The 22,236-nt window shown below is 36.7% G+C and overlaps 2 protein-coding genes across 9 annotated transcripts in view; one reads left to right on the top strand and one right to left on the bottom strand.

Moving 5' to 3' along the window:
- RALGPS2 (Ral GEF with PH domain and SH3 binding motif 2) overlaps positions 1-22,236 on the top strand; it is a 127,863-nt gene that overhangs the window by 72,292 nt on the left and 33,335 nt on the right. The window lies entirely within an intron of this gene.
- ANGPTL1 (angiopoietin like 1) lies at positions 189-20,443 on the bottom strand. The gene is made up of 5 exons (XM_056355590.1): positions 19,528-20,443; positions 11,998-12,855; positions 6,740-6,933; positions 4,196-4,466; positions 189-3,196 (listed from the first exon to the last, which is right to left on the bottom strand). The coding sequence occupies exons 2-5, from the start codon at positions 12,821-12,823 to the stop codon at positions 3,009-3,011; spliced, it is 1,479 nt and encodes a 492-aa protein (XP_056211565.1). The 5' UTR covers positions 12,824-12,855; positions 19,528-20,443; the 3' UTR covers positions 189-3,008.

Here is a 22,236-nt window from a genome sequence, read left to right as displayed (position 1 = left end):
TGGGATATGCCATCACTATTGCATTACCCAGCCAACAGAAGTAGCCAAAATAAATGGGAGTTGTATTTATGATGCTATATTTTGCCTTAAAATAAAAACCCATTCTCAAAGGGAGTCTTATGGAGTTTGATTAATTTGAGATTGCACAATGAAACAATGGAGCCATATCTTGAGAAGTAAGAGTTTTATTTAACTAGACAGTACTACCTTGTGAAATATTTTCTTACAGCTGTCTTTCAGGAATTATATCCAGAAACAGAAAAGCTGAAAACAGGTTATTGAAGTATTCATCTGATGAATATTCAGCTACTCCAGTGATAATGCTTGCAATAGACTTTGGAAATATATGTGAAAACCATGTTTCAGGTTTAGTACAGGTTGAACTTTCTCAAGGTCTGCTTGGTTAAATTTGAATTGATCGTACAGGAGCGGTGAAAGCTATACCCTTCACAGACAGACTGCTTCTGAATGTCCAGTGTCATAAGCTTGAGGGATGCTAAAACCTCTTTTGAAAAACTTTCTAAAAAAATGTGAGAGAGAAGACACTTAATTTCCAAGTCGTTTGCTCTGCTTAGAAAATTCAACCCAAAAGCTAAGAGCTGAAAGAGTTACAAGCATTTGAAAACAGTAAATTATTGTACAGAGTATGAACCAACCTGAAAAAGAGGTGCTGTGCTTTCCCTTCTTATAATCTTAAATGCGCGGTTTAAAATTAAGTCTTTCCTTTCAGAGCACAGCATTTGTACAGTCTGAGCCTTCCTGGATATATTTTGTAATAATGTTTAATTAACGTCATTCTGCAGCTTTAAATTGGGGAAGACTCACTTTTTAGATGGCTAATATATAAGATTTAATTTAAAGGCTGAGTGGCAGCTAATTTTACTTAGGGATTTCTGCAAAGTACACCTTTCACTGACTGCACTGAATAAACAAACACTGTTTTTGTAGCGGGTTTTCTGGTAAAACAAGATCTCTTCCAAGGAGAGGAAATCTGTTGGTTGAATGAACTAAAGCTGTCAGAAGTGTTCATTAAAGGAATGTTTTGGAGGGCATTTTCAGCTTTTCAATTACCTGAACTGCTCTTCTATTCAGCTACCATAGAAAAAAAAAAAAAAAGAATAGACTATAGATAGTCTGAGTTTTAAGTATTTGCAATTAAAAAGCATTTTATAGAACACTCAATCAATGAGGTCTGTATGATATTTGTAACAAACAAATATTCCTTATATGAAGACCAATTTCAGAATTGTAATCTTAAACATTTGTGTCAGTTTAAATTCTTAGAATTGGGGAACAGAATATGGGACTGATTCCACCTACCCCTGCCAACCCCAGTTAAATACTGTTGAAACTTGTTGGCTTTGATCTCTGGCCAAAGATTTAATTACACCCCTTGCAGCCATATATTATCAGTGAAGCTTTATGTACTCCAGAGAATGTGTTTTGAAAGGAGAATGCTATTTTGTCCTCTGAATTTGCATAGCAATTGATATCAACTGATTTAACGTAACAATAATATTAGATTATTCTTTTAGCTATTAAGGTTTCTTATGTTAAATAGCAGTAAAGTTCCTTAAAATCCTGGAGGCACATGCCAAATAAATACATTGCTTACCATTCAGAAAAATATATTTAGCTTTTGTTCTGTCGAATTAAATTAGGTAAGCTGTGTGGCTAAGTACCATTATTACATAATTTTATATACTAGGAAGAAAGCTTTCGTTTCAGAGACTCTAGCACTTGAACATGTTTCAGATTTTGGAAGTATCTTGTTTTGATGCAGTATGTTGTATGACTTTTGTTAATGGTTGGAAAAGTATTTCTAATTTATTAATTTTAGTGGAAATCTGTTATCTAGAACATAGAAAATTTAATACAGACAGTATCAAAAGTTGTATACAAGTAGGGGAAGGGAAATATCTGTGTCACAGGAGCAGTCCAGTTTTGGGGTGGCAGGGAGAATATACTTAGAGGTGATTTCTAATCTTTGTTTTACTATGTCAGCAGAAAGCTGTGTTGGAGGAAAACTAATACTCAGTAGAGACTTGGTCCTTCTTTAAATTAGTATGCTTAAGCGCTTGTTCAGACCTCATCTCTCCTAATGGGAGCACATGAGGGGTCTCCAAGTGTCAAGTCATGATTGTAATATGAGGACTTTCTGGTTTGCCATTTAAGTTCAAAGTATCAAGAAATAAAATTTCTGTTTAATGGGGATGTTTGAATACGGAGGTTGAAAGTAAAAAAGCCTGCCGAGCACTTTGGTTGTCTTAAGTTTATCAATAATGTCATACAATTGTTCTGTTCGTTAGGAACATTTTGCCTAGGTGTTTTACAGAAGGTAAGATATGCAGAGCTTAAGGAGTTCTCTACACCACTAATAAATTTAATATTTTATTTTAATTCACTGCTTCATTTTGAAATAATTATTTGTTGCAAAGATCTTTCTCTGCTGGCAAAGCTAGAAAGTCTTCAATTTTTTTGTAGCTTCTTGGACTAAATCTTAAACAGTAATGTGAAGTCAGATTTTCATTGAAAGCAATAGCAACGTTTTTAAATAAATTGTTAAATAACTAATCAATTTTCACATTAAAGCAAGACAATGTCATTTCACATATTTACATTTAAGGGTTGAGCTAACCTGAAAAAGCATAAGCTTTTTAAGTGAAAAAGCTTATATCTTGTCATATATCTGGATTTTTTTACCAGTTCTAATGATTGTTGACATAAAGTGTGTTGGACTTGAACAAAGATAAATATGCTTTGCAAGCACAAACATCTGCTTTTGTGAATGTGTGTTTAAAAAAACACCGTCTGTCACAGTAGAAAAGGTTTCTAACAAAAGGAGAGGGGAACACAACAGGGGAAAAAAGGCAGGAAAACTGTAGACCTGCTTTTTGCAGGGGCAGATTGTGCAAAATAATGATTAAAAAGTAATATTTTATTTTTCTGGAACTCAAGCGCTGAGAAGTTTATATGTGATCACTTGAGCACTGTGGGATTTTTCCTCCTCAGTCTATAGGTCTGATCATCATTTGAACTGCTTTCAAGGAGTAGGAACCTCCCCGGTACTCAGCCCAAAATATTCCATCCTGGTACTTGCTCCTGTAGTGGCCTCCTCTGTACCACACCCCGTTAAGGTTAGAGTGGGCACAGGCGTTATACCACCAGCCGCCTTTGTGAAAATGAGCACAGTTTCCTGTGGGACAGAAAGAAAACGGTGAACTTTGACATTAAAGAGGAGAAATGGAGATTAGCAAACGGTTTCAGCTTCTGCCTTATTCTTAGAGGGAGCTTTGAAGTACTTCATATCAATTGCTGCTTCTACCTAAATTATAAATTCTATTGTAACAGCAACCATTGCCTGGAGGGGGGATTATTGATGTGGGATTTAATATGACAGCTGAAAACCAAGGAGATGAACTCTTGTCAGACTACCAGCAGTACTAACATTTGAGGAACTCGGATTATATGCTGTTAAGAAATACTTCAGTGGAAGCAATGTGAGTTGATACAGTACCAAGCAGCATGCAGGGCCACAGTTCCACAAAGAGTTGCTTGTAACTTGTGTATTTACTGTTACAGGCTTGTTTAAGCGTTTGCAAGATTTGTCCAGTTTTATGGTTACTGACAGCTGAGAAAAAGCACTTGGAAGTAGTTGAAGCTCCCCAAGCTTGCTTTTACTGCTAAGGCTTTAAGGGGGAAGCTGGAGGAAGAGCGTGGAAATGAACAAGAAAGTGTCCTTTAAGGAGAGCAAAACGAAGTGATCTGCCCATTTCTCAAGTGCTGGTACATAACTAAGCCTGTGCACAACGGCAGTTCCTTTCATGCTGTTCAGAGGCTTTAGTTCACAGTGATTATTGTTCTGTGGTCACAGCATTACTCTTGGAGATCACCTGGACAGGTATTCTGACTGCACAGACATATGTGCAAGTGATAAGGATGTCATTGAGCTAAATATAAAGCTTGCTCTAGTGCGTCTGCAGTGAGGGTAATAGAATTTCAATTTCTGAATGGTGCAGGGCCTTGAAGGGGACCCTGTCAGCATGGTTTTTTATCATTATCAATTTGAAGCATCTTTCGATGTAGTTGTTTTATCAGAGTTTGTTTACTTTTTTTGCACTATTCTTTTTTTAAAGGTGGTATCACTAATGGAATCTACTGTATTCACTTTTCACATGTATACTAGTTTCCTTACCTGAATACATATCCCTGTCTCTGTCCAGTGTTGTAAATTGCTTTCCATTATGCCATATCATGGAATCGCCTGCGTTTCCTTGGTATGTTCCTAAGCGTAGCCTGTAGAATTCACTTTCGGGCTCCAGGCGGAAACTGCTGTATTCAGCATAGACTTTCTTATTGCTCCAGTCCTCTAACTCAATCAATAGTCTGTAATTATCCTGATTGGTAAGCATGTAAATATTTTCTAGTCCCAGCCAGTACTCTCCGTCAATGTTTCCAAATCCTTTCTGTACAAAAGAAGAGCAGAAGGTGATGTTAGCTTAGCTTTTCTTGTTTGTCAAAACACTCATCAGCAGGAGTGTTATAAACCACTGGGACTTGGGTAGTGAAAGCCTTTAAGCTTCTGGGTGACTGCTCAACCTATGCTTTTAAATGCTTTATTTTACTGCACTTGGCCATTTACTCAGTTGGACTGCCAGCGGCTTGTGGTACTACCAGAGTCAGTAAAGGTGGCAAAACTCTGTTTTCTGTGATGCCCTCTTCTTTTTTAATGTAAAGGGAGAGAGATCAGGGAAACTGAAACAGTATATTTCTGGACAAAACTAAAGGGATCTGTAAGAATAATGACATTTGAGGGGGTCTATTTCGAGGTTGAGAAAGGTATTTATGGGTCAGCACTCAGTATTAAAGGTGAGTAACTTTTTATTGCCTTTTCAATGCAACTGGTTTCGTTGTTGACTGTAAATTTAATCACGTAATTCAACTGTGCTCAGAAATCAAATATAAAGATACCTTTCCTTTCAAATCACAGACTGCCAGCACAGTAGCTGTAAAGTGATATTTCATATTTGCTGTTTCCTTGTCCCTGGGTAAAGCAGTGTTGGTAATGTTTGGTGTTGCTGCTAGGGTCTGTAGCTATCTGTTACACTTCGAGTTTCTGAAGTCTGGCTACCCCTCTCTTTCTGGCTACGTAGGACCTACAGTTGATTTCCTGCTTCTTTTCACTTTCTGGGGAAGTCTCTCTCCAGCAGATGAACAGTCGAGGCTCTGACCTCAAGCTGCAGTTTCACAAGTGGCTTAAGTTGATATAGCATCATGCTACCACCAAAAATGGTAGCGGTGCTTTGCTCTGGGCTCACGGCCACGTTTGCAGTACTTCCCTTGTGCCAACGCTGTAGCCGTGCAGCCACACAGAGGTAGGGACAGATGTAGAAATGTGGGTGTGGGAGACACCTGTGTTGTCAGCGGTGCAAGCTTTAGTTTAAAGCCAGTCACAGAGGTGCACCTTCAATTACTTGAAGTTAGGTAATAGGAATACCATGTTCAGCCACTGCAATTTAACAAGAAGTTTTCTCGGAGGCAAATCTGCCCAAGTTTGAGCCGTATTAGGTACCGGTTATATACTCTTCTACATTTTCTTTGCATTATATTCAAAATGTTTATGGTTACTTTATCAGGCAGTCCATAACTGCCTTACAACATTAAAAAAAACAAAAAAGCTAACCTCAAAACCAACCACGTACTGAGAAGTAAAGACTTTGAATAACTGCTAATATGGAATGATTAACATTTGAATCCTTAAATTCCAAGAATGCAAAAAGTGAAAATCCTCATAGTAATTTTTTTGTCATTTCCTTTGTATGGTACTACTTTTAGTTAGTGGTTATTACTAACTTAGGATATTGCTTTTAGTTAAATGTGGCTCAGTTCTCTCTTCAGATAAAATGCACATGGCAATTGTAGATCCATGTGAAGTGGGCACAGCATCGTAGGGGAGAACTGTGTCCTATATGTATGAAGGCAGCACACTATTATTATTTGAAAAATCCAACCAAATGGATTTTCAGATTTCCTGTCTAGCGTGTAATTACTCCAAAGCAGCATGCGTTTGTCGTCCTAGGCATTATGCTTGCTAGTGCATAATAGCACAGTAACACGCAAAAATGTGCTTCCCTTCACCAATCTTCAGATTTCTAACCTAATTTTAAAAATAGAAATTATTTCCTTTTTAATTTACTGTTGGGAATGTTTTTCAGTTAAGGCCCTGATCCTGCAGATCTGTGAACATGCTAAAATGAACAGTTCCACTGGCTTATGAATAAGGGAGACAATTAAGCTTTGCAAGTACTTACTGTAGTTCTCTCTGTGTTAATAAAAATCATGTGTTTAGTCGAGTCTTTGTAATAAATGACTTCCCAGTCACTGTCTAGAATAACACATGTATCCCCAGTTGTGTTGTGCATCATAAATGCAAGCTATTTCAGACAATAAATTAGTTCATACAAAGTTAAGTATTGCGTTGAGTGAAATAGGACAGTCCCACTGAAATATGTTTGCCTCTGAGGGATGACCACTCTTTTCAGTTATCTTTGTTCATAAAGTTAATTTCACTGTTTGACTGAAGCAGCTATCTATTTCCAGCTCCTCAGTGTTTATCACTCTGTACAACTGTTTGCAATGGAGAATTGCACTGAAAGTGTTTGCACCATCTTGATCATTATAGATAATGTCACTGCTGCACTGAAATGAAGCAGCTGATTTTCTGCATTTCAGAACTTACCTTGTAACTGTCCCAGTTCCTGAAAAAGTTGACAGATCCATCTGTCCTCTTCTGAATAACTGCCCATCCTCCAGGGTCCAGGCTGTTCTCACACCATAGTTGCATTGGCTCATTACTGTTTTCAGGTTTGATCATATAAATCCCACTGTTGGAATGCCCAGCTTCCTTGGCTTGTTGGCAGTCTTTGAATGGACCTTTTTAAAAAGAAATACTGTAAGTGTTCAAGCTTGGCTGTGCGGTGCACATTGTTCAAGAATATTTTGTGATGGTAATGGAAAGTCAGTAATTCAGTTAAGGTACAACTACTGTGGAAAACTGTCTTTGATTATTTGTGTATATATAAACAAACATGTTGGGTTTTTTTAAAGAAAAACTTCATTTTGCTAAACAGATACAGACTTCGGTTACCAACACCCATTTTTTAACTTTGCCTACTGTGTCGAAGGTTTATACTCCAACTCTTGACACGTACACATCAATTTACTTCATTGTACTGGTGCACCTGTTTGAAACTGGTGGAAGTTTAAAACAAAACAAAGCCAAGACCCCCAGATATCTCCCCTCCTCCCTCCCCTATCTAATTTGAGAGTAGCTGTTAAAAGTGTTTACTGCCACAGTCTACAGACATGGGATTTAGTGAAAGAGTATTCTTGTACTGCATAACTTTTTTGCCTTTATGTACTTACCCATTCTAGGATTAGCCAGTTAACTGTGGATAAGAATTTCTGTTTCATTTGTCATCCTGGTGTGATACATGTAGATGGATACTGATGAAGAAAAGATGTGAGCAATGGAGAAGGGACTTTTTGAGCAGCTAAAAGGGCTCACATACTTGTTTTCAGGGCTGCGATTCTACAAAAAATGCTGTTGACAGTGCTGCTTGAAAGCTCTATTTTAGACCACGTGAATAGTGGTTTCACCAATACCACTTACAGAAGAGCATCTGGTTATTCCATAAGAAGTGTGCAGCTTATATATCTCTGAAAGCTTTGCCTAATTTGCCTTTCAATTTTTGGTAATATTTCTATTTTTGACTTTATAGCAAAGGATTTATGTTCATGTATCATTACTTCAGTTAATTTAGAGAAACTGGTTATTTACTAATGAAAAAGCAGAATACGTTCTTATGACTAGTTAGTGGCAGATACCCTAAATGGATTTGAAAACTCATACTCAGTAAATCTGAAAATAAATTACCTACAGCTTTCCTCTCATTTTAGAAGACTCATTTTCTCAAATACACTTTTTCATTTTCTCAAATGAAATGGAACTTCAGAGAAAACTCATCAGTCACAGAAGCAGCTAATGTGCAAAGAAGCATAGCAGACAGTGACTGAAGTTATTCTTTAATCAAAAGTAGAGGTCGAGTGAAAGTGACCTTCATTGCAGATTGAGGTCGTGTGACAAAAGCAAATTGAAAGTCATGCTTTTTTTTAGATTTTCAAGTAGTAGGTTGCCAGTTGGGTAAGTGTGTAATTAGCAAGAAATCCATAACGCGTTTCATATTAATTAGAATGCAGAAAGGTGTTATATCTAATGAAGGTGATGACTTGAAGCTTCTGGCTGTAACGGTGTTACCAACGATGCCGCAGACATTGAGTCACTGTTGTAAGTACTACTGCGTACTGTACTACCAGTATTTAATGATGTTTTTGTCATTCTTGCAGTGCATGCAGTACTAGCTTAGGCAGGAAATCCAGTAGCTTTGGTATATGAGTGCTTTTTTCTTGTACATGGTTAAAATGAACTACTACAGACAAGTAGGTTTTTTTGTAATGTTAACTAAATATTAAGAATAGCTCAGATATCCTATGTATTATTTCCCGTGATTTCTACTGGAGGAGGAATTGAAGACTTATTTTTCCGTGAGACACCCAAGCAGATGCTTGCAGTGATTTTAAGTAGCTTTTAAGGCAGACAGAATGGTACTAGCCTCCTTATATAATACACTTTGATCACTTCTGATTGTCAGTTATCATTAGGGTCTCAAGATGCAACTTGTCTGCTTTTTGATGCTCAGATCTGTGTACGTGCTTATCATAAATTATTGCTGTAGTAGAGGTAACAGATTTCTACTTGTAGTGTAAGGAAATCCAGGAAATCCTGTAACTTTTGGTGTATTGTCTTGAATCTCTTTTGAGAAGTAAATTCTTTGTTATACGTAATAATTTTAAATTCAGAGTATAAGAACTGATCCATTTCTTGTTCAGTGGTAATACTGAGACTGGTGAAACAGTGTAAGGTTATACACAGTGCTGGTGTGAGTGGAGGCTCTGGCTGATGAAAAAAGCATAATTATTCTGTTCAAAATCTTGTTATCTATGTAGCAATTATCTCGTGCATATTTACTCTTTTGTAACAGTCTGTGTACACTTAAGCTGCTGAGACAACTAGTTATGTTAGGAATACTCCAAGAAGATGATCTCTTAAATATTTCACTTCTAAAATTGTTTTAAATTTATGGTTTAGTACAGATCATATTCTATTGTAAATTATATGTAGTAGAGAACAGAAATGATGAAATATTGTAAGTTTGGAAGGTTCATAAAATGATGGCTGAATCCTGCTTTAAGATGCCAGATGTTACCTTGAGTGGATGATAAAGGAGCTGTGCTTGTGAAAGCTTCATACAGAAGATTTTTTGAGCAATAGCGGAGGAAAATGCCCAAATAAAATTGGATGTGTATTAAAAATAAAAAAGTTATATTGTTAACTGACAGGTGTTAGCAGCAGAGTGAGGTGTCTGTGTGTGAAATTGTCAAGTACGCTGTCTACTTGAAGGTACTTTTTACAACATAGTGACAGTAAAATTTGGGGACGTGGGTGGTTATTCCAAGGACTAAGATAATTGTGAAAACCGTAATTCACAGGAACGGGTTGTTCAGAGCAGCTGTGGGTGCCCTATCCCCCCGGCAGTGCTCAAGGCCAGGCTGGACGGGGCTTGGAGCAACCTGGTCTGGTGGGAGGTGTCCCTGCCCAGGGCAGGGGTTTGGAACTAGATGGTCTTTAAGGTCCCTTCCAACCCAAACCATTCTATGATTTTATGATTATTCTTTCTCATTTTTTAGAGCAATTTTTATGTAAATTAAGCAAAAAACTCTTTAGAAAATATCTCATCCTTCTGTTCCCCATGTATTTTGAGTTTTACTCTCCACCCAAAATACTAAGATGCACGTGGACCCTTCTGTAAACTTCTGCTGCATGCAAGTATTTGTTAGGTACCACTATATATTTTTTCATATATATATATATATATATGATATATACATAGATCTATCTTATACAGTAAGATACAGTAGGAGAAAACTCCCAACTTGTTTGTCCAGTTGTTTGTTCTGTTGTAACCAAGTCTTTGACAGGCCTGTTTCTAAATGGGACCATTTAGTTTTCATTGGTCTCTTTTGACATCTTTATACATTATAAATAGTCATCGTCTTTCAACTGCTAAGTTCATTTTTCTATCACATAGACAGTTTTGGTTCTGTACACTGTTAAATATGGTAACCTTAATTTAAAATATCAAAGATAATAACTGGGCACTGTGTTTCAATTTCAAAGTTTTGGGTTTGATGTTTGATGCTCAACAAGCTGTAGCAGTTCTCAGCCCTCATTTTCCCAAGGCATTGCAAGAAACACTTAAACTTTCAAACTCGAGAAACTAGTATTAAATAAAGGAAGTTGAATAATGCAAAAATACATTTCCTAAGATTTCTTTGTGTTCCCTTGTAAAAATGGATTCAAACTCTGAACTCTTAGGGGTAGAGGTTAGTGAAAACCGTGGTACATAATTCAGAGGAAAACATTTAGTGTTGTTTTCAACAACACTAAATTTTTTATGTACAGCAGGCATACACTGAGAAAGAAAAAGATGCATTTATAACAAAACCTTGAAGCATGGGTTTTCTGGGAAACAGGAAGTTGCTGGCTTTTAGAATGGTACTTTTGCTGTCTGACCAGACATTAACATAGTGCTTTTATATTGTTTATTTTGTGTCATGATGTGTGATTTAAATTCTCATGACATCTGGCATTTTACTTGGGTTTGTGCCTGAATTTTCTGCAGACCCTGAATAAAAATAGTTGTTCTTTACATCAGCAGCTAGTTGTTTGTAGAACAGTCACAAATAAATGTTTGTCTTCATCTTAGGAATGAAGTTGAACTTCCAACTGTGACTAAAGGCAATATGTTCGCAAAAGCAAAAAAAAAAAAACCCCAAATCCAAACACAAATAGAACCCCAACCAAATCCTTTTTTTGTGCAAGCTAACAGAAGCCAAGACCAAGCACTTGAATGGATGTCTGAGAAAAGCTTGTTTTTCTCAATCCTTAATTTTTTTTAATCACAATTCTGTCAAAATTTTAGTAAAGTGAGAATCATCACAGAGTTCAGGGCAGCTTAATTTTCTTGTCACTAGTTTTGTTTGTAGTGAGAAATGAATTTATCTGATGACCTGAAGAATGTAACACATGAAGATTTGATACTGCCTCCTGGATGTATTTTCATAATATTTATGATATTAATTTAACTTGCCATCACCTAGTGACATCACATTACTGGGAATGTAGTTACTCATTTTAAATTTTCAAAGCTGAGTGCGTCTAATTGGATCCAGCCTTGATTCAATTACCCTTTCAAACTTATATTACTCTCTTGAATATTTCCACCAAACACTTAAGAGACTTATTGCACGGCTGTGTTGGTGGATTTAGATGCTAATTTTAAAGCAGCTCAGAATAGGAGTAAAATTCTTCTAGCAGGATAAACTTCTGGCAAACGTTGTATGTGTGCGTATAAAGGACAACTACTTATAATTACTTGATTTATTTAAGATTAATTAGTTTCTCTTATTCACCATTGCCATGTACTGCAACATGTAGCTAGCAGGCAATCTTCAAAGATACAGGGCTAAATACTAGAAAGTATTTGCTCATATTTAAGTTTCATTTCCATAACTCGGACCCAGCTGGAGACAGAAACCCCAATAGTTTGTGACTTAAAGGTGCGGGTTCTTCAGATTGAAATAGCTGATACTCAGAAATTCAATGAATTCTTCTTAGGCAGCTATAGCTTAAGAATTAGACTATTTGGCAAACCAAAGCTTTCCTTAGGGGGTGGGGGAGGAAGAGAAAATCAGAGTCGGGAGCAAGGGCTAGCTATACCAGATTCTTTAAATTCTTCGTTCTATTTCTATAGCCAGGACAGTTTCCCTCTGAAACAGAGAAATCTCAGGTTAGATAAACAGCGATAGGTAACTCACCCTCATTAATTAAAGCCAGTGGTGGTACTCTGAAAGGACTCTTTGTAGGAGAAGTAGCTGGGTCAGGTGGTGGCCTTACATCTCTGTCTCTAGGGTAGCCGGGGTCTCGCTGTATCTCGTTACCTCCCAGAAGAACCGGAGTGTAAGGCTGGCTGTTGGGAATGTGCTGTGGCACGACTTGAACGAGAGGTGGAGACCCATGGGGGTCCTGTCGTGAGAAGATTCTCAAGCACTGCTCTTCCAGCAGTGAGATAGTCACAGACTGATTATTTACAAGATCAGTTAGTGCTGCGTATTTTACTTCAAGCTCCTTGTATTTTGTTGCCATCTTCAACATTTCCGTTGTAACGTTAAGGACTTTGTTTTCTAGTTGGGAAAGCTCAAGCGAGTTATCACGCTTTCGAATGATCTCATGCAAGAGTTGCATATAGAGTTGGGTGACCCGAGAGTTCATATTACGACTTTCTTTCCTCAGTAATTTTACTTCATTCACAATGTTTCCATCCACATCCACCACCAACTGCAAAATGTCAATCTCCCGCTTCTGCTTGGACAGCACGTCCTTCAAGTTCTCGATGTCCATTCTTGTGACTTCATCTTTTCTGTTACCAGTACCTGGTCCATTAGTATTCACGCAAATTGGCCCTGTGATTTTTTGTTCTGGGACCAAGAATGTGTAACCGCATTTCTTCCCTTCCTCTCCACCATCTGCTGAACGAGGGTGCCTCCGCTGGGATGTGTTATTAGGCGTAGATTGTTCTGTACACCGCCCGATAGACAACAGCAGGAACAACAGTACGCCCAAGGTCCATTTAAATATCTTCATTTTAAAGCAAGTATGATGACTGTCAGAAGCGGCTGTTGAATATATAAAAGGTAAAATAATTAAATTAGAGCCATAACGAAGGCTCCTGTACTACTTAAACTGCCTGAACTGATGCGTTTGCCATGCTTACATGTAGACATAGATTCCATTAGATTAGCTTCAAAGAATAGCTTTCTATTTTGAGCAGCAAACCCTGAAGTTTAGATATTGGATTTAGTAGAGAAGTCGCTGCAATAGGTATATTCTCAGAAACAATGTTGTGCTTGGATGATGTGCTATGCTTTCATTATGAATTGGACTGCTTAGATCTGTACTCACTGCAACTGAATGCACATGATTACAGAACATACAGAGTGCCTGCAGAGTGTCTTCCTGGAATGGAAGTAGGGAGACAGAGTGGTAGTATTTTCAAAAATGTTTATATAAATTTTGGAACTTGGATTATGTAAGCCTTTCTGGTCCTCTTTTAGCTTTGTATATATAGAGAGAGATGTATAGGGTTTTTAATACTATATACATACCTATTCATATACACATACATTTTTCAAATTTATATACACACACATATGGTAGACTTGAAAAATATACACATATCTAACACTATTTTTGGACATTAGTGTTAAGCAGGAGATTAGCATAAGATAGTTATCTTAAACATTGAAAATTATATATTCAAATAACTTTCTATTTCTAAGGAAAGTCTATAACGCTCTGCATGTGTGTCTCAGCTTAGTTGCCTTTTGAGATGAAAGTTTAAAATTGTTTTCAACTATATTTGAACCTTTGAGAACATTTTAATCCAAATAAGTGAAGTATTAGATGTCTTATCACTATAAATACTTTACTGAAATATTAAATTCACCTTTAAAAGAAAATAATGTGTTTCTTTTTAGCTCTGTGTAAAGAATTAAAATGAAGTGATAATAGACTGAAGAATGTTGAGACACCTGGGTTTTAACTTTATTTTTAAAATATTTTGAGATGATAAATAAAGGTAGCACTTAAATGGCAGGGCGGGGAACCCTCATTTTTCATGTTTTATTTGCTTTGTCAAGCAGATCACTCTTCTTATCTCAGCTGTTGATCTGGCTTTCCTTTCCAGATTACTATTAGTGGTCATACAAGGCTTTGTACAGTGGCCATTGTACAGTTAAGAAGAAAAACAGAGTAAAGCCAGAGAAAGCTAATTTTCATGCAGTTCTTGCCAGGTTCAAGTTTAAGTGCATTTGGCAGTCCTGAAACAGTCACCCTGAAGGAGAAGCAGACCTGTTCTGCTTCCTTTACGTTCACCTTTACAAATGATAAGGTGACTTTTGTGTCAGGTCACTTTCCCCAGTTCTGGCTTTAATGTTATTGCTACAAGTGATGCCTGCTCAACCTCAGAGTAAACGTATTGAGTCTTTATTTTTTGGTTTCACTAAGAGCAGTGATTATAAACTTCAAACCATGCGTTACATGCAGTCAGGAATTATATCTAGGAATCCTGATCAAATGTTCCACTGTTGCCTAAAAAACAACTTTTTCTATGGCTGACAGTTGTATTGCAAGCCCTGCTTCTGGGAGGAGAAGAGAACACGTGCTTTTAACACATACTGAAAATAATTTCTTACCCTGTGTAAATGACAGTAATACATAGATGTTTGAGAAATTTCATATTTAAAAATGTATTTCAGTATGGTTTACTGCTAGTATGTACTAATAAGTATTTTTGGTGTCTACTAGTAAATTTTTTTATCAAAACCAGAACTTGGTTAAAAGTTTTGTTAATATTTCTCTGCTGAAAGTGTTGACTTCTGTTAAAAAAAAAAAAAGTAGGAAAATATCACTTTTCCCTGTAGCTAATTATGTATTTTTCTGTGGTAATTCCAGATATTTAAAATATTAATCACTTGAACTTCCAACTCTGAGTACTGTTCATTAGATTAAATAGTCACATGAATCATGGGAAACACATGGGAATCGGGTCTGTGTGTGGTTTCTAACTTGACATGGATGAACTGAACTAATTGTCTGAAGTTCGAGAACTCTTCACATCTGAACTATTTTTCCATATTTTTACGTTCAGTGTTTGCAGATGCAGGGCAATTGACTTCATGGCATATGGTTCAGAATGAAGCCATAGTACAAGTCCAGTATTTTACTGTTTTCACGGTATATAATAGCTGCTTCATAGTCCAAAGAAAGTGAATAACACTTTAGTTCTTGGTAGTTTTTAAAGACCCTATACAGTTAGTTAAATAATGAATGGCTGGGGGTCTTCCCCATTGCAGCACATTTTCCCCCTGAAATACGTTAAAACCTAAATGAATCTTTCAAAACCAAACATTTTGCAATGCAGCCCCACTTTCTGGTCATGTATTCTGCTGCAGTCTGCTTTCTGCATTTCTTGTAATATTATATGTGTTCATTTTGAACTTTTACACTTATGTGTTAGAAGTTAGGATTTTCACGTCTGTGTATGTGCTGTCAGACCATAAAATGAATTAAATGATCTATTAGAGCACAACCAAATACAACAGCTGCATAAGATTATGCTCTAGAACTTGAAATAATTTAAGCATCATGTATTAAACTGAGATATTCAGTTAAGCAGGGATGAGTTCCTTCTGAGAATCTGCCTGGTAGGGAACTTTTATGCTTCCATGGTAATGTTGATGTTGAAAAAACTAAACATCTTAGGATGTTACTTGGCATGATTGAGCAGCTTAATGCCTAACTTGTTAAACAAGAATAGGTTCCGAGTAAGATATTTACCTGGAGTTTTAATCAGCTTAGAAGGAAATTAAAATACCATTTCAGAAATTTTCTGATGTTCTGGGCAAGCAGCTTGAAAAAATAAAACTGTTTATCCAAAATATCACAGAATGATAACCTAATATGTAAGACATAAAAATGACAAATATTAGAGTTGGGTAATAGTTTTAGGGCTTTTTAATCAGACACATTTTGTCATGGGTTCCTAGGTTTAGATGTTTAGGTAGTGTCATAACTGTTATGAGATAAAGCAGTTGAGGCTTAGGGATCAGTTTAGACAGAACCACAGTCTCAAACCCTCCCTGCAAGTCCAGGGTTGCTTGTAATGAGAGGGGCTGCTGAAATACCTGAATGCAGACCTTGGAAAATAAGCAAGAGAGATTGTGGTTACAGACACTGTTGCTTTAAAATACATTCTTTAACTCTTCATGAGCTGTCATGGTTTTTTAATTCAAATAGAATGTCACTTCACTTGGTTCTGTTGTGTTTCTGTATCACCCGGGTTTGGGTCTCAGATTTCTGCAGAAGTTGCATTACGTATGTTCTGGCATGCCAATGTTTTATTGCTTCTGCAGGAGGAAATGTGGAACTCTTCATAGCAGCACAAACTTCATCATCATCTTGTCAGAAATACACAGAGCTGTGGATAGGGCTTCAATACCATTTCACATTAAATGCCATTCCTTTTCTTCTGGTTTCTTTCTTTTTCCAGACTGATGCCTATGCAAAAAACCCCCAACTTCTCTCCAGAATTAGTCCTTGATTTATTACTTTTTAAAGTGTTTGAAAGAACAAAATTCCAGTTGAAAAGAGCAAAATAGACCATTAACTACTATTTTTAATGTTCACTGAGAAACTAATGTGGGCTGTGTTATCACAAAAAACATTATATCACTTACAAGTATTAGAGTTGCCGGGGTGAGGAAGTGTGGAAACTAGTATATATTTGGCATTTTTTACCTTTCTACACAACAAACTATTTGTTCTTTGTTGTACTGCTGTGACTCTCATGTTCAGCAGGATGTAGAACTTGGAGACCTACAACACAAATTGGAATCTGTTTTTTCAGAGCTGACAGACTGCTTCTCCCTGGGCACTGTAGGTTGTTACGACTGAATGTAGCAGAAGTGTTGGAGGTAAATGTGAATATAAGATTCTCTTTGTAAAGAAAGTGTAGCATCAGTATGTATCTTTATTCTGAGTATTTATTAAAAGAATATGGTCAAATGATAAGTACCAGCAGTGCCCTCTTTTATAAACCTCCATATATAGACGTGTAAAATGGGAAAAGAAAGAGATGGGGTTCTTTTAGAAACTAAGTTATAATACTGAGAATAAAGATTTTCTGAACATGATACCAGTTAATCTGAAAGCTCTGTTATTGATGTTACATGTGCTTCATTTTCTGTTAAGCTTTGTCTAAGCAGCTAAAATCAATAGAACAATCTATGTTCCTGTCTCTACACGGAGTAAGTGGAGATTTTTGTGGATTTTTTTTTTGGCTTAAAACTTTGTCCATAACGTTAAAAGTAATACTTATGTGGGGAAGTCACTTTTATTATAGGAGAAATGTTCACATCGATTTTTGATGTATCCGTGTGCTTCAATAAGTTCCTTTCCCCCTATATAAACAAGTGCTTTTCCGGTAAGTCACTCTGCCTCTACTGAAAAAACAGGATTACTTTCAATTGTATTGACTGAGATCCAGGAATAATACGTTCTCGGGTTTTGTTAGTCAGATACATGATGTATTGAGTCACAGAATTCTGCTTCTCTGAGATTAACAGGAATCTCATTCCGTTTAGGAAAGGCAAGCTAAAAATCTTCAGGGGTTTTTAAAGTAGTCATTGAAAATGTGTCACAGTTAAAAATCATGGATTGTTTGAAATTCTTTGCAGAAGAGATTTGTATAATCTTGTCGTACTAGATATTCTGAAAACACAGCAAGATATCATAACACTTCTAGATTATTTTTTTGGTGACTTTTTTTGGTGTAAGGGTTCCTTTATGTTTGTTTGCAGCCATTGTGTGTGTTGGCACCATTTTAACAGGCAGGTACGATGGAGTGGTGCATTTTGCCTTTGGAAATATGTTCTTTAGGGACTCTAGAATTGTCTGTAAAACAGATAGTGAAGACTAGCATTTAGTGATGTTTGCTATAGGAAATTTTGCTTCCATCCATTGGTGTATAAATATTAAGGACCAGACTAATAGGGCTCATTATGAAAAACACACTATGCCCAGTAAAGCAATAATTAAGACCTGATAAAGCCATGTAGTTACTGGCAAAAGTTCAAAGGTTCAGAATTTCCATTCTTTGAAGTAAATTCCTGTAAAACTTTAAATGCCATATTTTTCCATCATACTTCAGATGATTCTTGTGGCAACAGCATAATATTGGTATTTCTTTATTTGTTTTAAAATAAGCATTTCAAAATTTGAACTCTAAAGTTGGAAGGCAGCAAAGGAGAGAGGGTTAAAACCTTGGACATAGCCAGTGTATTTAAAATTGACTCAGCTGTTTTCGTTTGTGAAAGATTTAGGAATTGTTCTAAGCTGTGTAAATCAAAACCTTGGCGAATCATGAATGAATGGAGACTGGTGTCCAAAGCACGCTACGTAGGCTTCAAATGGGGTTTCTTGTTGTTTAGATTGTTTTCTTCAATATGTAAAAAAGCACAAAAGGATAGTAAGAAAAAGGGCTTGAGAACTTGGAAAGGATCCATCTTTCTTGTTTGTGAAGACTGCTTCAGAGCTTTTTTCTCCCATAGCTGCTAAATCTTAATTAAGTTTGCTTTCTGTAACACTGTCTCTTCTTTTAGCATCACCCTCTTCATTCTCTCTGAATGCGTCAGGCATTTCTGAGAGTTTGTCAATGCAAATACGTAACTTGAATTCTTTTCCATTGTTTTGCATTATTTATTGTATTTTAACTTGCAAATCAACACAAAGAAAGTAAAAAAGTAGAAAATTATGTATTGGAAACTTTTTTGGAGTTTTGTCTGTACTTTTGTCTTCTGTTTGTAAACAACTCTTTTAATTGTCAACTTGCAACTGCATCCTTACCCCCACCTCCCCCCCCCCCCCCCCAAAGAAGAATGGTAACAAACCCCTCTATTTTTCACTTAATATAGTGTTGCCTTGTATGTACATTACATTTCATGTTTATGAAATGAATCTTTATTTAGAAACAGACTGCTGAGGTACAATTAACTTCCCTATCATTCCACAAATCGTTAAGGGGATTAGTGCCTGGTGCAGCAATGCCTTTGGATTTTCAGCTGCACAATTGTTAATGCTACAAACTTTATTATATTCTGAATCAATGTATGACTTGGGTTTCTTGGTTGGTTGTACAACCCGATCTACTTCTACTGCTCAGAAGTACCATAAATAGAAGTTCTGTTGAAATTATATACAATGATTGCTACTTACAGATGTGCATTGATTTACTTGGGACTTTTTACAGTGGTTTTATTGAGGTATCCATTTTCTAGTTCTAGTAATGCTAGGTCTACGTTGTGCTGTTGGGTGAAATCCAGCTTCCCTGAAATCAATAGGATTTTTGGCTTTTTCTTTCTGGTAGGATCAGAATTTCACATTAATATGTTCACAATACCCAAATCACATGCTTAGCAAAGAATCTGGTAGTACTAATTTTCTGTAACTATAGATAACAAAATCTACAGTACAGTTAAACAACTGAAACTTGTTCATCCTTACAACTGGAATAAGTTAGTCTCTGCTCTTATGCAGAGTCCTTTTTAATTCTTTCCAAGTTTCCAAAGTCTACCAAATGCCACAAAAGTGAGTTTTATATTTTAGTTGTCAAACGCTTTTCAGACTGAGACAGATCTGTTTCATCACAATCTTGTGTTGAGGGAGATGCATGTATAGTTCACAAATAGCTCAAAATTAAACTTGTAAGTAAGAATAACTTTAAAACTTACCAAGCAAAAAAATCTTCCGGCTCTTTTGCTCCTGTGGTAGATATAAAATCCAGAGGCCAAGTTGCTTTTTCCTCCTATATTACCCGATGCTGTGGATTGTTAATCTGCAGTTGGAGTTGAAAAGTGCTTTTGTCTTTCTCTGTTAGATCCAAGCTGTGTTGAGGAATTGGGTTTCTCCATACGATAACCAAGCTAACTAATCATTTAAAAAAAAAAAAAAAAGAAAAAAGAAAAAAAAAAAAGTAATGTTCCAGTATGGGTTATTCCAGAAGAGAGAAGGAAATGTTTTTTGAAACTGCAGTGTTTTACTCTCACATGCAGAAGTGCACTAACCAGCTACAGCTGACCCAGATTCCATATACATCACTTTTGGACAGTGTTTTTTTAAACAAACACACACTCGACTTAGACGTTCAGCCCACCTATGATGTCACCACGAACACACTGAGAGCAGAAGAAACTCCTCCTTCGGATTTCCTATCCATACCCTCCAGAAAAGGAGGGGGTAGGGAGGCTGAGAAGTTAGGAACAAGGAAAGATTGTTTGCCAGTAGAAGGGAGGGTACCATATGGCAACAGACTGTGCAAGAGTTCAGCAGGCAATTACAAATCAAACATTTTTACTACGCTGCCTAAAGATGCCTTTCAAGTTATTACAGTACTGGGCTTCATTTAGAAGAAAGATTCTTTCAGGCTGATAAAACTCGATTTGTGTTGCTGGGAATAAAAGGGGCAGCCTGGCTGGATACAACAGGAAAAATGAACCATTTATAGTCCAGAAGAATGTTCAACAGAATGTCGCATTCAATTCTTGACGTTCACTTAATAAGAAACAGTTCCAGTTGTTAAATGCATGAAGTCTCCGATAACATGTGGAAAATGTTAAAACTGTGTGTGTGATGGTTTTGGGTAGGTATCAGAGTATTTGATAACATCTGACTGGTGTTAGAAGTAGCAAAAGCCACAGAGATTATGCTCTGTAAGGAATGCAGTTTTTAGTGCTGTCAGTAGTCAGCCAGCACTTCAGTGCGTTCAGTTTGATTTCATTGATCTTTGGTTTCTTCACAAAGGGTATGCCGATTATATTTGAAAGAGAATTACCCTAGTGTGGTTTCAAAATTATTTTAGACTTCATAGAAATGCATCGAATAAGTTTAGAGAACAGGTCTTTACAGAAGAGGTCTTGATTTAGCTAAAAGAAAAAAAAAAAACAGTGCTTAATTGAGCAAGTCGTTCAGAAGGATAATCCTACATTGGTTTATAAAATCCTGCATAATATCGCAGGTGCGTGTTCACAGTGAATTTCCTTAATTATTATTAGTAAGCATGATTTACTACTTTCTGTGGAAGACTGAGCAAGTTTTGGATTTTTCAGGCCTGTTTGGATATTGCTTAGCAAATTTAGGTTCAGGACAGCTTATGCAGTCTAGATAGCGTAGCAATTAAATGTGACTATCTGATGTTTCTGATTATCCTTTCTGTTTTTTAATAAACTGATTCTAGCAGAATAGAAAAAATGAGAAATTTAGTAGTGTATCAGGTCATGTGTAATACCTTTTTATTCACTTTTTTATATGTCACCTTTCAACCACAAGTATTTTAATTTGTTTCTGTGTGTGTGCACACACGCGCGTGTATGTGTTGATTTTGGAGTGAAGCCCAGTTTCCCAACTCACATTTGAGGTCTGTACTGGTTAGGTGCTATACAAACACAACTGCTGTTCTTGTGAGGTTGTATCAATAGTCTTCCACCTGTAAAGCCAAATGTCTTGTTATGATTTTTGTTATACAATGCTGAGAGGTGAAGCAAAATGTAATTTTAGAAATTCCCGGTTACTGAAATCAGTTTCTTAGAAAATAGTATTTAACTTTGGTGGTGGTTTGTTGGTGTTTTTTTAATTTGGAGTTTTTGTGGAAGATGCAGGGGATGAAGAGCAATTACTTTTAAGAGCGGAGTTGGTCAGGATATATTTCATTTAGCTGAGACAAAAATGATTAGTCTTTGGGTGAAGTTCAGGAAGTAGAATTGCATTTAGAATTAAAATAAGTGGCTTATCTACAGCATTAGTATGTAAGGAGAAAGATTTCCCTCTACATGATCAAGGGATTGAAAGAGTAGTGAGGTTACAATGACGGTGAGGAAGAAAACAGGTAGAAGACTTGAAGAGACTTATCTGTAAGTCTGTTGGATCTTTGGAGTTGCATTTAATACCAATGGCAGGATTTGTACCACATTTCAATCTGAGTGTGCTTTTTGCCTAGTTAACTTCTCAGCTTCAAGAGTTACAGATGACATGACTTTTCCTTCTGTTAATGCTTTTTAGTTGCTGAATTGGAGGAATGAAGTAGTAACTTCCTAAAATCATTAGTAATTTTGATCGTGTATCTTAGCGTTGTGCATTTAGTATGCTTCATATTTGACAAGGGAATAATTAATTGGTCATATGGAAGAAGATTAGGTTCATGAGTGGTTGTGCATGTCCTTGTAGTTATTTCTAGATTTAGAAGTGATGACACTGTTAAACACAAAGCCAGGCAGAGCGTGCCTAGTGGGCGGTGGGAGGAAGGGATCCTCTCTGCCCCCTGTTGTAACTTGCCATACAGAGAAGGAAAGCTTGCTCGCAGAAACTGGCTGTACTCGTACCCTCAGCACCTGCAAATCCAGCTGAGAGGCGACTGACAACACTAAGGATTAAGTGACTGGGGAGAG

This window comes from Falco biarmicus, chromosome 11 (genome assembly GCF_023638135.1).
Source record: "Falco biarmicus isolate bFalBia1 chromosome 11, bFalBia1.pri, whole genome shotgun sequence".
Taxonomy (NCBI): Eukaryota; Metazoa; Chordata; class Aves; order Falconiformes; family Falconidae; genus Falco; species Falco biarmicus.
Note: the sequence above shows the minus strand (reverse complement) of the source record. Positions and strands in the feature narration are given on the sequence as shown.

Excerpts from the sequence above, each read along its gene's own strand:
- ANGPTL1 (XM_056355590.1), bottom strand. The coding sequence starts at position 12,823 with ATGAAGATATTTAAATGGACCTTGGGCGTACTGTTGTTCCTGCTGTTG. Across the intron at positions 4,467-6,739 it reads GGAACTGGGACAGTTACAAG|AAAGGATTTGGAAACATTGA; the intron begins GTAAGTTCTGAA and ends TCTTTTGTACAG. Across the intron at positions 3,197-4,195 it reads AGACAGGGATATGTATTCAG|GAAACTGTGCTCATTTTCAC; the intron begins GTAAGGAAACTA and ends TCTGTCCCACAG.